This window comes from Scyliorhinus canicula, chromosome 16, assembly GCF_902713615.1.
Source record: "Scyliorhinus canicula chromosome 16, sScyCan1.1, whole genome shotgun sequence".
Taxonomy (NCBI): Eukaryota; Metazoa; Chordata; class Chondrichthyes; order Carcharhiniformes; family Scyliorhinidae; genus Scyliorhinus; species Scyliorhinus canicula.
The window spans coordinates 53720356-53735989 of NC_052161.1; the positions used below are offsets into that span (position 1 = coordinate 53720356).

General features: G+C 43.0%; 1 protein-coding gene across 2 annotated transcripts in view; it reads left to right on the forward strand.

Moving 5' to 3' along the window:
• Positions 1 to 15634, forward strand: part of btaf1 (BTAF1 RNA polymerase II, B-TFIID transcription factor-associated) — a 166835-nt gene that overhangs the window by 68368 nt on the left and 82833 nt on the right. For both annotated transcript variants that reach the window (XM_038774122.1, XM_038774123.1), the window contains exons 8-10: positions 2924 to 2992; positions 5471 to 5560; positions 14692 to 14787. In XM_038774122.1, coding sequence (XP_038630050.1) covers positions 2924 to 2992; positions 5471 to 5560; positions 14692 to 14787 — 255 coding nt within the window. The remainder of the gene's footprint in view (positions 1 to 2923; positions 2993 to 5470; positions 5561 to 14691; positions 14788 to 15634) is intronic.

A 15634-nucleotide genomic window follows, 5' to 3' on the forward strand; every position in this document is an offset into this window, starting at 1 on the left:
TTGAGTATACTTTCAGAGTCACCAAGTATCTCTCGATACCGCCACAAGGTTCAACCCGAATACTGATCAAAGAGCCAATACACCAGTTAGTTAGTTCAAAGTCAATACTACTTTATTTACACACAGTATGATCTACTCATGCACAATAACACTACAGGCTAAACTATATCTGTCACTAACACCTATACTTAACTTCGGGTGCCCACTTAGGTCATAGGAACAATGACCGTTGTTCGGATCTGAGGCTGTTGGGTTCGAAGAGGTAACAGGAGTACAGCTAAGGTCGTCCGTCTGGTAGCAAGCGTTGAACTTGAACTTACTTGCTTCTGGTGGTGCTGGTGGAAGGGTCTCTCCACTTGAGAGCCGAATCTAAGAGGCTGAACCTTTCGCGGGGGTTCCTTCTTATACTTGGAGGGGCTTTGCGCGCTTTTAGGCGGGCCTTAAACTTGGTCCCAATTAATTGGGCAGCTTCTTGATCATTGTCATCAATCTAAACCAATAAAGGGGTGGGTGCCTAGATGGCTGGGCGTATCCTAGGTGGCCGTTGGCCTTGCTTTGTTTGTGCCTTCTGGTTGGGGTAGTGACGCCGGACTGACTGAAACAGTATCGGCTATCTGAGCACTCGTTCTTTGTTTCCCGGAGATAGAACATAGAAAATTACAGCGCAGTACAGGCCCTTTGGCCCACGATGTTGCGCTGTCCTGTGAAACCCCTCTAAAGTCACTCTACACTGTTCCCTTATCGTCCATATGCCTATCCAATGACCATTTGAATACGTTTAGTGTTGGCGAGTCCACTACTGTTGCAGGCAGGGCATTCCACGCCCTTACTACTCTCTGAGTAAAGAACCTACCTCTGACATCTGTCCTATATCTATCTCTCCTCAATTTAAAGCTATGTCCCCTCGTGCTGGACATCACCGTCCGAGGAAAAAGGCTCTCACTGTCCACCCTATCTAATCCTCTGATCATCTTGTATGCCTCAATTAAGTCACCTCTTAACCTTCTTCTCTCTAACGAAAACAGCCTCAAGTCCTTCAGCCTTTCCTCATATGATCTTCCCTCCATACCAGGCAACATTCTTGTAAATCTCCTCTGTACCCTTTCCAATGCTTCCACATCCTTCCTATAATGTGGCGACCAGAACGGCACACAATACTCCAAATGCGGCCGCACCAGAGTTTTGTACAACTGCAACATGACCTCATGGCTCCGAAACTCAATTCCTCTACCAATAAAAGCTAACACACCGTACGCCTTCTTAACAACCCTCTCAATCTGGATGGCAGCTTTCAGGGATCTATGGACATGGACACCGAGATCTCTCTGCTCGTCCACACTACCAAGAATCTTACCATTAACCCAGTACTCTGCCTTTCTGTTATTCCTTCCAAAATGAATCACCTCACACTTTTCTGCATTAAACTCCATTTGCCACCTGTCAGCCCAGCTCTGCAGCTTATCTATGTCCCTCTGTAACTTGTAACATCCTTCTGCACTGTCCACAACTCCACCGACTTTAGTGTCATCTGCAAATCTACTCACCCATCCTTCTACGCCCTCCTCCAGGTCATTTATAAAAATGACAAACAGCAACGGCCCCAACACAGATCCTTGTGGCACACCACTATTAACTGGACACCAGTCAGAGCTAAATCACCCTGAATCCCATGCCTCTGTATTTTCTGCAATAACCTACCGTGAGGAACCTTATCAAACGCTTTACTGAAATCCATATACACCACATCAATTGCTTTACCCTCATCCACCTGTTTGGTCACCTTCTCGAATAACTCAATGAGGTTTGTGAGGCACGACCTACCCTTCACAAAACCATGTTGACTATCTCTAATCAAATTATTCCTTTCAAGATGATTATACATCCTATCTCTTATAAACCTTTCCAAGACTTTTCCCACAACAGAAGTAAGGCTCACTGGTCTATAGTTACCGGGGGTTATCTCTACTCCCCTTCTTGTACAAGGGGACAACATGTGCTATCCTCCAGTCCTCTAGCACTATTCCTGTAGACAAAGATGACTTAAAGATCAAAGCCAAAGGCTCAGCAATCTCCTCCCTAGCTTCCCAGAGAATCCTAGGATAAATTGCATCCGGCCCAGGGGACTTATCTATTTTCACACTTTCATGGGCCATCAATGTGTAAATCCGTCTGCTGACTGCCTTCCAAATATACATTTCAGGCTCTATACCTGCTTGTTGCTTAGTATTGTCCATATTTCCCTATAGGCTCTCTGAGTGTCCATTTTGTATACTGAAAGTGGCCATCCGAGATGGCTACACTTTAAGACCGAGATAGATAGGTTCTTTTTTTTCTTTTATAAATTTAGAGTACCCAATTATTTTTTCCAATTAAGGGGCAATTTAGCAAGGCCAATCCACCTACCCTGCACATCTTTGGGTTGTGGGGGTGAAACCCACGCAAACACGGGGAGAATGTGCAAACTCCACACGGACAGTGATCCAGGGTCGGGATTTGAACCCGGGTCCTCAGCGCCGTAGGCAGCAATGCTAACCACTGTGCCACCGTGCTGCCCGATAGATAGGTTCTTGATTAATAAGGGATCAGTCGTTATGGGGATGAGAAAATATCAGCCATGGTTGAATGGCGGAGCAGACTCGATGGGCCGAGTGGCCTAATTCTGCTCCTATGTCTTATATTCTTAACCCTGCACATCTTTTTTGGTTGTGGGGGTGAGACCCATGCAGACACTGGGAGAATGTGTAAACTTCACACAGATAGTGACCCAGAGCCGGGATCGAACCTGGGTCCTCAGTCCCGTGAGGCAGCAGTGCTGACCACTGCACCACTATGCTGCACATTCATGCATTTAACAATTTGTTAATCTTTCTAGCATGTAAAGGAACATTAGTGCTGTGTATTAACAAACAATTTTTTCACTTAGTCAAATGAATGGCCATTGGAAAGCTTCTGTGAAGAACTTTGCAACGACCTTTTCAACCCTTCATGGGAGGTAAGAAATCCTTGGTTACAAGTGTTGCAAGTATATTTGTGGTTACATGCTGTGCTAATATTATTACTTGCTATCATTCAAATATAGGTCACCAAGTACACAATTATAGTGAATCATAGAGTGCTCTTTCTGTGGTGTTTATGGAAAGAGGCACCACCAGATTCCCAAGTAATAAATTCCCTGATGAAGCAGGTGCACCATGTTAAAATGGGTTGCAAAAAAATACTGTTTACAAGTTATGTACCTCCTGAGAAATCAAGATTGTTTGTGTAATGTCAGTAAAAGTGCAGGTGCCCTTGTTTATACAATGTAACACTGGAGAAGTATGTTGGGTTATCCAGTGATCATGTTTTAAAATTGAAATAGAATAGGACTCCATGAAGTGTGCATTACATAATGAAACATTTTTTTTAAGTCTACTTTTCATGTCCAGGGATTTTTTTGCAGAATTTATAAGTTCTTCCTAACCTTCCATCATTCCTCTCTCATTACTTCTGTAACACCCATATGTCAATTTCATGTGGTAGGATAGATCAATGGCATTATGGTCTCCCAACACTGAGCAAACCCATGTCAGGAGGGCAATTACACATCTTGAAATTTCCTCTAAGTTGCCAACTTCATTGTACAAAATGCAAGGCTTTGAAGCTGAATGTTATGTCACTATTCCAGTTGATAAAACTGGACGGCAAGATCCCAGAATGGAACCCTGGCTGAAAAGACTAACTTTTACTTTTTTTTTATAAAACGTGGAGGAACAGAGTCACAGGACAGCTAATAAGTTTCAACAACATGCAAGCTACCTATATTAAATATGAAATGCCTATTTTAACAACATTGTTTTAGGATTAACACAGATTACAAAGTATATCTTTCGATAATGGCCTCATTAACACACAATACCTCTTAAACACAAAAGATGACAGTGGGCAAACACACTCTCCACTCAAGCCCAAGTAAATGTTTGTGGATGTCTTCTTAGAATCCCCCCCTCAAATGATTGTTGCGTGAAAGTTTCTAAACTCTACTCCGAAAAGCACGCAGCAAAATCTTATCTCATTGTTATGCTTTCCCTTGGCAATTTGCATTCTGAAATCCAGACCTGGTTTTCCAATAACACTTTTAAACAAAAATTCCGCTTCACTGCGAATCCAGTCCAGGATTTTGCACCAAACCCTTTAGGATTTATTTTGTCTTGACTGCTGTGGAAACTGCTCACAATTGCTTTAACTATCAATTCCCAGATTATTAAAATGGCATCAGATGTTTGATTTACCTTTTCAAGGCTGCTACCCCACTTTGAAATGAAAATCGCTTATTGTCACAAGGAGGCTTCAAATGAAGTTACTGTGAAAAGCCCCTAGTTGCCTGTTCCGGTGCCTGTTCTGGGAGGCTGATACGGGAATTGAACCGTGCTGCTGGCCTGCCTTGGTCAGCTTTAAAAACCAGCTCTTTAGCCCTGTGCTAAACCAGCCCTCTTTAAATCTGGTTACTGCAATTGTCTCTTGAACTCTGAACACTTGATTTATTCTTCCTTGAATTCTTCTGAACAATACATTGGTCTCTGTTCTTTTAACATCAGTCATCTTAAAATTTTTGTATATTAGGAAGCCTGCCTCTTTGCAGCTCCCGGTCTGTCCGTTCTTCTGGCAGAGTTGAGAGATGTTCATTCCCAAGGGCCTGTCTCCAACTGCCCTGGCTTCCAGTTTGAGATCAAAAGAAAGACATTCCCACTGGAAAGTGGCCTCCTGTTGCTAAGCATTGACTTACTTCTATTTACTCTTCACGCCGTAACCCTCCCTAAGCACAATGGAATTCAAGTGGGAATTGAAACCAACCCCCCAACATATAAACATTTTTGTCGAGCACAAATCTAGCTGTAGGTTTTTACCCTTCCAGGCACAGAAATATTAAATTAAACCTGTTTAAAACTGTACCTTATTTCTAATGTATACCAATACAAATATAAATTCCTTAAAACTATCTTTCTTTTCCTAACGATTAGAACAATAATATTGAAACCATGAAAACAATTTGAAATGCATGCAGTAGATTTTGTACAAGTGTTATTGCATCTTCAAGGAAGAGCATGTCAGTGACCAGAATTTTCACATGAGGGATGGTTGAATTTATTCTAGTGTAGACCTTTGCTTTGGAGTCCAATATAAGTTGTTTTTTATTTTGTTTTTTTTAGTAGTTACCCAGCTCCGTTTTGTCTCTTGTATTTCACCAAGTTTGTGTGCTGATTTAATAGCTTGCAGGAACTAGTATTCCAAGTGTATTTGTGTTTTCTAAAACGCCAAAGTCTACCTTTTTTCATTTTGTGTGAATTTGAAGTGGGTTTTTGTGAATATTCATTGTACCCAGTTGAATTTTAGAAACTTGTAGGTAATGTGATCCAGCAGCATTGTATCTGAGCTATATTTTTTTCAAATGAACAGTTTGATCTTTTGTACATTTATTTATTTTTGCTGTTAGGTTCGTCATGGTGCTGGAACTGGTCTAAGAGAAATATTGAAGGCTCATGGGAAAAGTGGAGGTAAAATTGGAGACAGCACTTTAGAAGAGGTAAAACATTGTAGATATGACTTGTGATTTTTCTCAACTTTTTTTGCTGCACTATGTGCATTGAATTGCTATACAAGATTATACACCTATGAATGATTAGGTTCTGTTAAATGGCATGTCTGCTTGTTCAGGTGTATGGAAAAGATCTTGTGGTATTACCAGAAGGAGTTATGTTGGCCAATATTTATTGCTCAAAATAAATCAAAATGCCACCAGAACAAGACAACTTGTCACTTTTTTTCATTTTGCTTGCTTTGTTTTCTTAAATAATAATGAACCTGCAGTTTTATATAGTACCTCTAACATCCTCTCAGAATGAACTTTCCAGTCAATGGATTAGTTTCTGGAATGCAGTCAGTTACATGGGCAGGTTCCACAGGCATTTTGGACAGGTTCAAAGACCAACAAGAACAAAGAACAATACAGCACAGGAACAGGCCCTTCAGCCTGCCAAGCCTGTACCAGTCACGATGCCAGTTTTGGTCAAAACCCTCAGCACGTCCTAGTGCCGAGTCCCTCTATACCCATCCTGTCCATGTATTTGTCGAGATGCGTTTTGAACGGTGTATCTGCTTCCACAATCGCCACCTTCTGTGTTTTGTTTTTTTAATTTTTAAACTACAAGAAGAAACAAAAAAACTGCCTCCCACATCGCCTACACTTTGCCCAATGAAATTTAAACCTATGCCCACTGGTGACTGACCCCTCCACCCTGGGGAAGAGTGCCTGCCCATCCACTCTATCCATGTCCCACATCATCTTTGAGACCTCTATCAGGTCACCCCATAACTTCCATTATTCTAATGAAAACAGTCCGAATCTATTCAGCGTCTCTGCATAGCTAATACCCTGCAGACCAGGCAACATCCTAGTAAACTTCCTCTGCACCCTCTCCAAACCCTCCACATCCTTCTGGTAGTGTGACAACCAGAATTATGCACAATATTCCAAGTGCAGCCGTACCAATATCCTTCGTTATCCAAGGCTCCCTAAACTTCCCACACTTATTATTCTTTCTCTCAGGAACGTGACTTTCCTGAATCCTAATCAACTGTTGCTTGAAAGACTCCCACATGTCCAATGTTGATTTACCCTCCAATAGCCGCACTCAATCCAAATTCTTCAATTCCTGTCTAATGTTATCATAATTTGCCTTTTCCCCAGCTTAGCACCTTAACGCACCTTATCCCTATCCAAAAGTACCCTGAAACTTGGGAATTGTGGTCACTACTCCCAAAATGTTCTCCTATTGAAACCTCAACCACCTGTCCAGGCCCATTCCCCAATACCAGGTCCAGTACTGCCCCTTTCCTAGTTGGACTATCTATATATTGCATCAAGAAGCTTTCCTGGATACACCATACAAACTCTACCCCATCCAAGCCCCTAGCACTAAGTGAGTCCCAGTCAATATAGGGAAAGTTAAAATCCCCTACCACAACAACCCTGTTACTTTTGCACCTATCCAAATCTCTCTACCTATCTGCTCCTGTATCTCTCGCTGGCAATTGGGGAGCCTGTAATAAACCCCCAAGATTGTAATTGCCCCCTGTTCCTGAGCTCTACCCAGATTGCCTCATTGTAAATCCCATCTGGCCCAGGGTACCAGGGAGATACTTGCTACGGCTATATTACTCGACTATATTACTGGATTACAATCCCAGAGGCCTGCATTAACACTTCAACCATGACAGTTTGAGATTTTGAATTCAAACTAGAAGTCCTAAATGTAAGGAAACCGCTTTCTGTAAGGTTTATGTCCACGAATTAATACCCACGAACAACATCTTGTATAGCGCCTTTAATGTCATAAACCATCCCAAGGCAATGCATATGAGTGAATTAGATTGACTAAGCCACAATAGGAGATATTCAGACACATGACACAACCTTGGGCAAATAGGTCAGTTTTAAGGAGCAGCTTAAAGGACGAAAGTGATGGCTCTTCAGAGGGGCTTTTAAAAAATTAATTTATCGTACCAAATTATTTTTTTTTCCAATTAAGAGGCAATTTAACGTGGCCAATCCACCAATCCTGCACATCTTTCGGGTTGTGGGGACGAGACCTAAGCAAACACGGGAAGAATGTGCAAACTCCACAAGGGACCTGGGTCTCGGCAGCAGTGCCAACCACTGTGCTAGGTGCTGCCACTTCAGAGAGGTTTTGAGAGGGAATTCCAGAACTTGGGGCGAGGCAGCAGAAGGCACAGCCACCAATGGACGAATTAAAATTGGGAATGCCCAGGAGTTCAGAATTAGATGAGCAAAGATTCCTCTTTGATTTGTAGGTCTGGAGGAGATTGCAGCATGGCGATGGGTAAAAATTTGAAAACGAAGATAAGAATTTTAAAAACAAAAAGGCATTGTTTGATACAATTAAGGTCCTCCTGCTTAGGGTGATAGTTGAACTGAACATTGGTGCAAGTAAGGACATAACAGAGTTTCAGATGATCTCTAATTTATGACGGGCAGAATGTTGACGATAAGTCAGAAGTGTATTGGAATAGTCAAGTCTAGAGGCATTAAAGGCATGCATGAGATGAGCTGAACAAGCATGAAGTTGGTCATTATACAGGGGTGGAAATAGGCAGTCTTTGACGGTGTGAATATGTGGTCAAAAGCTCATCTTGTTCTCAAATTGGAACTATGATTGTGCATTGTCTCATTTAGGGCGGAATTCTCCGCTGGTGGCCAAAATCGTGGAGGCCGTCGTGAACTCGGCTGAGGTTCACGACGGCCTCGGGGCCCGCTTCCCGCACCTAATTCACCCCCACCCGGGGGGCTAGGAGCGGGCCTCCGTCTTTCCCGGCCGCGACCTCGTCACGCCGGAAATGACACGCAAAACGGCGCATTTGTGAGGTCATCCGCGCGTGCGTGGGTTGCTGGTTCCAACCCGCGAATGCGCGGATGACTTCATCGCGCAGATGGCGTGAACCGCGCATGCGCGGTGGCCGTCTTTCTCCTCAGCCACCCGGCAAGACGTGGTGGCTTGATCTTGCCGGGCGGCGGAGGAGAAAGAGTGTGTCCGTTTTGGACGCTGGCCCGACGATCAGTGGGCACCGATCGCGGGCCTGTCCCCTCCCGAGCACAGTCGTGGTGCTCCCGTGCCAATCGGGCCCCTAGATGCCCCAAACGGGCATCTGGCGCCCGTTTCACGAATGCAGCGACCAGGTGTGGTTGCTGCCGTGGTGAAACGGGCGTTAAGGGCCGGGCGCTCGGCCCGTCGGGCTCTGAGAATCGCCGTTCGCCGTGCAAAACGGCAAGCGGCGATTTTTCGGGGGGGGGGGGGGGGCGCCAGGGGACGTAAAAAATGTCGGGAGGCCCTCCCGCGATTCTCCCACGCCGCGTGGGGAGCGGAGAATTCCACCCTTAGTCTTTATGCCAGTCAAAGCTAGGTTTTGGTGTTTTTCTGCTCATCCACTGTTGGAACCAGTTTATGAACGTTAAAACTGGGACATTTTACACACTTTTCAGTGTGTATATTTGTGGCAGTCTTTCTGTGATGGTTCCGCACCTAGTTTAGTTTTTTAGAAAAAAAAAAGGCGGGGGGGTGGAATGTGGCCTCCTTGAATCCACTGGACTATGCTGGGGTCCTCTGTCTTTCAATGCAGCCCCCAAGTCACCCCATTGATAGAAGTATCAGCATGTTTGTTGAGGGCAATGTATGTATTTATTGTAATTCCTGCGGTATGACTCAATGTCAGCACGATAGCACAGTGGGTAGCACTGTTGCTCCACAACGCCAGGATCCCAGGTTCGTTTCCCGGCTTGGGTAACTGTCTGTGTGGAGTCTGCAAATTCTCCCTGTGTCTGCATGGGTTTCCTCCGGGATCTCCAGTTTCCTCTGATTTCCTCCTACAAGTCACGAAAGATGTGCTGTTAGGTCATTTATACATTATGAATTCTCCCTCTGTGTACCCAAACAGAAATGTGGGCGACTAGGGGCTTTGCACAGTAACATCATTGCAGTGTTAATGTAAGCCTACTTGTGACAATAAAGATGATTATCTGTGCCCACAAGTTGCAAAAGCCACCAGATTCAGATAGTACACAACCCAAAATACCGAATGATATTTTGGGGCGGGGGGGTGTGAGGGTGAGGGAGAGAAAGCATAGACCACTATTTTCTAAAACACCATTGAAAATTGAATTTATTAAAGGACTGGGCTTGGCGAATATTATGGCAGGAATTCTCTGGCCGTTGAAATTCTCTGTTCCTGCTGGTAGCGCACCCCAGCTCATTGGTTTCCCAACGATGTGGAGTGACTTCAATAGGAAATCCAATGGATGAGCAGCAGGAGTAGAGAATCCTGCCGCCAAGAAACACATGGCCAGGCCTGGAGAATCCAGCCCTATATCTCTCTTCAATAAAGTAGAAAGTAACAAAATTATGAGCAACAAAGTCTTAACCTGATTTTAGCTGAATTATGAGTCTATAAGGGATTAAATTAGTGCATGTAGAAAAGCACGGCTATCTTAAGTATGGAATTACAAAAAGCAAATAATATTTCATGAACTGAAACTTCAGAGGAAACCAAATATATACATATATAAAGGAAATGAGTTGATTGTTTTGTATGTGGATTTTGCAGAAACTGTTGAACATTATTCCCTATTCCCATGCATCTTTTTTATTTTTAAAAGAGGAATCCAGTTTAATTGAGAGCAATAGCTGGAAGCCAAAGTAGTTGGGTAAAATTAATATTTTTTTGAATTCTGGAGATGTGGGTAGTGGGTTTCTTCAAGCATCTTTACGTGGGCCTCACTCTTGTTTTCCGTTTCATAGAATAGAATCATAGGATAGCACAGCACAGGAGGTAGCCATGTCTGTACTGGCTCTTTTGAAAAACAATCCAATTTGTCCCCACATTCCTGCAATTTCTTCTCCAAATATTGTTACAACCAAGTTGACGATATTGCTGACCAAGCCAGACCATAGAGTGAAGACTGTCTCACTGATCATGAACCTTTTATTTTAAATTGTGAAAATAAGGAGGAAGAGCAACTGACCGCAACTCCAGTAACACCTTTTAAAATTTTAGAAATTAAAATATTAAAAAGTAAAAAAAACTTCAGCATGCAAGGTAAAAGTTAAATTGCTAAAAATCTTGCCGAACCCCCCAAAAAACCATGTTTAATCAAAGGTACAAAAGTAAAACTATCTTTTTGTCAACAACCTGTTATAGATGTTAATCATAAAAATCCAGTAAATATTGTCCAAGACAATGAATTGTTGTCACGACCTTTGAGATGCTTCCACTCAGCTTATTTCTGAACCTCCTTTCAGAATTCCTCAACTTCTTAAACCAAAGACTCTTGGCTTAGCACCAAGTTGCTGTCTCCAATTCAAAACTTTCTCTGCATCCCACCCAAAGGATCTGGTCTTTGGGGCTTTTCCCCACAGCAACTCAATTCAGTTAAACATCCATTTCCTTCAATATATTTTTCCCCTTTTATCACAGCTTTCCTTGTCCTTAAATCCCTCTTTGAATTCAACTTCTCAATGTACAAATATTTAATGTTTTCTATTTTGCCTCTACTTTTGGGTCAGTAAAATGTAATAAAGCTTCCCATATTTACTCATGGAACCTATACTAGATTCAAATGTTTCTGTCACCTCTGAACTCCCTTTTTGAAATTAGCTGAAAAACTAATTTCCCAACTTTCTCACAATACAAATTTCAGATCCACGCTATTTATTTGTAACTCCAAGCTACCATAACCTCTTATTATAAATGCACATGCATAACACTGTTAACCTTTCATCTCTTGGACCCCATGGATAGCCTATATCTAGAATTCTTCCAGCTGTTTAATTAACCCTGATGTCTGTCTGTCTAACGTGCGCTCTCTCGCGCTCTTTCTCATCTACGCATCTTCTCCACAGTTGCAGCAGTGTATTCCATTGCTTCACCCAATGTCTATGTATTTACACCATGTATTTATCTTATGTCCTATGTTTTTCATGTATGAAGTGCCTGGACTGCACACAGAACAATACTTTTTATTGTACCTTGGTACAAGTGACAATGAATCTAATCTAAGTCCTGTTTATTGTACCTTGGTACAAGTGACAATGAATCTAATCTAAGTCCTGCTAATAAATTGTAAAGTATTTTGAGATGCTGTGCGATAATGTGATCTGAATCAAACCTTGCTGAAAAAGTTTTATTTTCATGGAATCATAGAATCCCTACAGTGCAGAAGGAGGCCATTCGGTCCATCAGTTCTGCACCGAACCTCTGACAAAGCACCCTATCCAGGCACACACGCCCTCCCAAACCCATAATCCAGTAACCCCATCTAATTTTTTGGACATTAAGGGACAATTTAGCATGGCCAATCCACCTAACCTGTACATCTTTGGACTGTGGGAGGAAATCGGAGGAAACCGACAGACACACGGAAAACATACAAGCTCTACACAGCCTGTCACCCAAGGCTAGAATTGAACCCAGTTGAAGGCCCCTGTACTTTTTAAGTGGCTTCTCACTACATTATAAATGGATTCCATGCTGTGTCCAGCTGAGGCAGTGTGAGATGCATGGGAGGGTGGGGAATTCTCATTACTTTGTTCTGGAGTCATGGGAGTCACTGCCTCACTTATCTGCCACATTTTATTTTTATTTTATTTTTGAGAATTATGTTTCAAATATTGTCTTATCATACGAATTTTAAAATAATTTTACTTTGGTATGCACGTAAGTGCTAGTCTGTTAGACAAGAGAATACAATATTTAACTCCTGCATATTTCAACATTTCAACAAACCAATCTATTGGTGATTCCTGCCATTCTGCTAGGAAGTACAGTGGGCAAAAAGCTAATGTATATCAGAAACATTTGTAGGTTTATGCCCTCTCTGTAAGCTAACATGTATTATCCTAACCTCAGACTAAAATTTAATGTGGTGTTGGTGTTCTCAAGGTTATCTTGAGAAAATGCATCCACATTCCCCTTGGTGACAAAGTCCTTTGTATCTCCCCATATCTTTTCCACTTCTGAGAGTAGAGCCAGCTTAAGGGAACACCCTCTTTGTTTCTTTGCATGATTTTAATTAATGAATCCCACATGACATAAGGTGCACAGGGTATCAAAATTCTTAAATTAAGCTTTAGTTTTCAATGGAATCCCCGAAAGAATGATTTAAAATAGATGCAGCAGAGATTTACGAATGCAGGTAGATTTCTGGGTAAATGAAGCATGCAAAATTCCAATTAGCTATCATTGAATTGAGCTTTAGAACTTGGTGGACTCTCCAGAGCTTTAAAGGATTTAAGGCTTCATTACCCAGTAAATCAATTGATTCAATTTGCTGTTCAGTAAAACTTGTTATTGCATCCGTAGCACATTTCTATTAAACGCGAATACTCTTTATAATATTTCTTATCTATGTCTCTACTTTGTTTTAACTTCTGGCAAAACCTGAGGTAGGAGAGGGGAGAGTCTCGGATATTTATACGGTGAGGTAGGAGAGGGGAGAGTCTCGGATATTTATAAGGAGCTTATGGGTGAGGTAGGAGAGGGGAGAGTCTCGGATATTTATAAGGAGCTTATGGGAGCGGAGGACACAGGGACCGAGGAACTGAAACTTAAGTGGGAGGAGGAGCTTGGTGGGGAGTTGGAGGGAGGCGTATGGGCGTCTGAGGAGGGTAAATGCAACCACAACATGTGCCAGGCTCGGCCTGATTCAGTTCAAGGTGGTTCACCGGGCCCACATGATGGTGGCCCGGATGAGCAAATTCTTTGGGCTGGAGGACAAGTGTGCTAGATGTGTGTGGGGGGGGGGGGGGGGGGGGGGACCAGCGAACCATGTCCACATGTTCTGGGCGTGTCCAAAACTCAGGGGATACTGGCAGGGATGTGCGGACATCATATCCCGGGTGCTGAAAATGGTGGCGGTGAGTCCAGAGGTGGTGATTTTTGGGGTGTCGGAAGACCCGGGAGTACAGGAGGGGATAGAGGCCGACATTGTGGCCTTTGTTTTCCTGATAGCCCGGTGACGAATACTGTTGGCCTGGAGGGACTCGAAGCCCCCAAAGACCGAAGTATAGCGGTCGGACGTGGCAAGCTTTCTCGGCTTGGAAAAAAATCAAGTTCACCTTACGAGGATCACTATCGGGGTTCGCCCGGGGGGGGGGGTAGAATAGTGTAGAATAGAGGGGAAGAATAGGCGGGTCTATTTGCGAGAGAGGAACTGTTACTTGCACTATGTTTTTGTAATTGGCATCTGCACATTAATGTATATTGTTACTGTCTACAATGCCAAAAAGTACCTCAATAAAATTGTCTGTTTTAAAAAAAAAAACTTCTGGCAAAACCCATATTCATGCCTTTTTCATCTCTTGTCATACATAACTTTTCTAAAACCACTCGTTGGCTTGCTGACAACCAGCTCCCATAACATCAAATTGTCTAAAACTGTTATCCCACAGAGCCCTACTTGCCCATTACTTCCAACCACTGTAACTTGCACTTGTTCTGTCCTCTGATACATTCATATTTAATATCTTTGTCTAAAATTCAATTTGGTATTGTGCACCCGACGACCACCACTTTCTTTAGCCTTATCCAACATACACCCTGGATATGGTTCTCTGTCTGGATTTCTGTGCGTCTTTCCTCAGTTGCTCCATCTCTGATAGCAGAGCCTAGAACCTTCTAAGCAAATTATGGGAATTCCCTCTATTTCTTCACAAGGCCCCCTATATAATAGCTGGATGTGCTTTTTTTTATTATTTTACGGTAGATTAGAAATATAATTGTTCTCATGGTAAGTTGACTTGTTTTGGTTGGGGTTCATGATTGTCCAATCTTCTCTAAGGCCATATCCAGCTCTTGAAGCTCCAATAACTTGATCCAATTGTGTTCATGATTCCCATTAATTAATGTTTGACTAGAATTTTATATGCCAAAGGTTTTGAAAGGCTATTTATTTAAAGTTGGTGGATTAAATCCTAATGAGAGCAACAAGACCTTATTTTATTGACAACGTGAGATCTGTGCAAATTAATGGTCAATATATGTATCTCCATGCACAAGGTTCTGTGATGCATCCATATGTGGGCCAGAAGACACTTGCTCTTGCTTATGTATGAAGTGTACATTAGATTTTAACTTTGTATTTTTCAGATTGAACAACAGCACCAAGAATGGCTCGAGGACTTGGCTATTCGTCTACTTTGTGTTTTTGCACTGGACAGATTTGGAGATTTTGTATCTGATGAAGTATGTGCGTTATTTTTAGGTGGGAGGGAAGGGCAGATTCGTAAAAGCAGCAATGTCCATAACTATTTTACAAATGAATTTCTGAAAGACTTGAGCATTGCTAAATCTGTAATTTTTAGAAGTAGCAATGTCGAAGCAGTTTTTATATTGGTTATTTCTCATAAATCATTGCTCAATATCAATTAGTTACTGTAAGCCTGCCAAACCACTTGCTGCCCGCCTCCCACCAAATCAGCCTGAGTCGCTAAGACCAACATGTCAGGGAATAATAGCAGAGGGCCTACAGCAACAGGAATGGAACCAATACCACATTAAAAAACATATCCTATGGGGGTGTCTGTCTGGGCGCCAATCTGCGACAACCATCGATTTGCCCCCGGCAGTATGGATGGGGGGTTCCGAGTATGCCGGCGAGCAGGGGCGGGAAGGGTGGGTGAGATGTTCCTGGAAGGGAGCTTCGCGAGTTTGAGGAGCTTGGAGGAGAAATTTGGGTTGGTAAGGGGAAATGATTTTAGATACCTACAGTTGCGGGACTTTGTTCGTAGACAGGTCCCATCTTTCCCACGCCTCCCGCCAATGGGGATCCTCGACAGAATCGACTCTAGGAGGGAAGAAGGGGAGGGCAGAGTCTCGGGTATATATAAGGTGCTCATGAGGGAGGAAGGGTCCCAGACAGAGGAACTGAAACTTAAATGGGAGGAGGAGCTAGGCGGGGAAATGGAGGATGGGCTGTGGGCAGAGGCACTGAGTAGGGTAAATTCGACCGCGACATGTGCTAGGCTCGGGCTGATCCAATTTAAGGTCGTTCACCGGGTCCATATGACGGTGGCTCGGATGAGCAAATTTT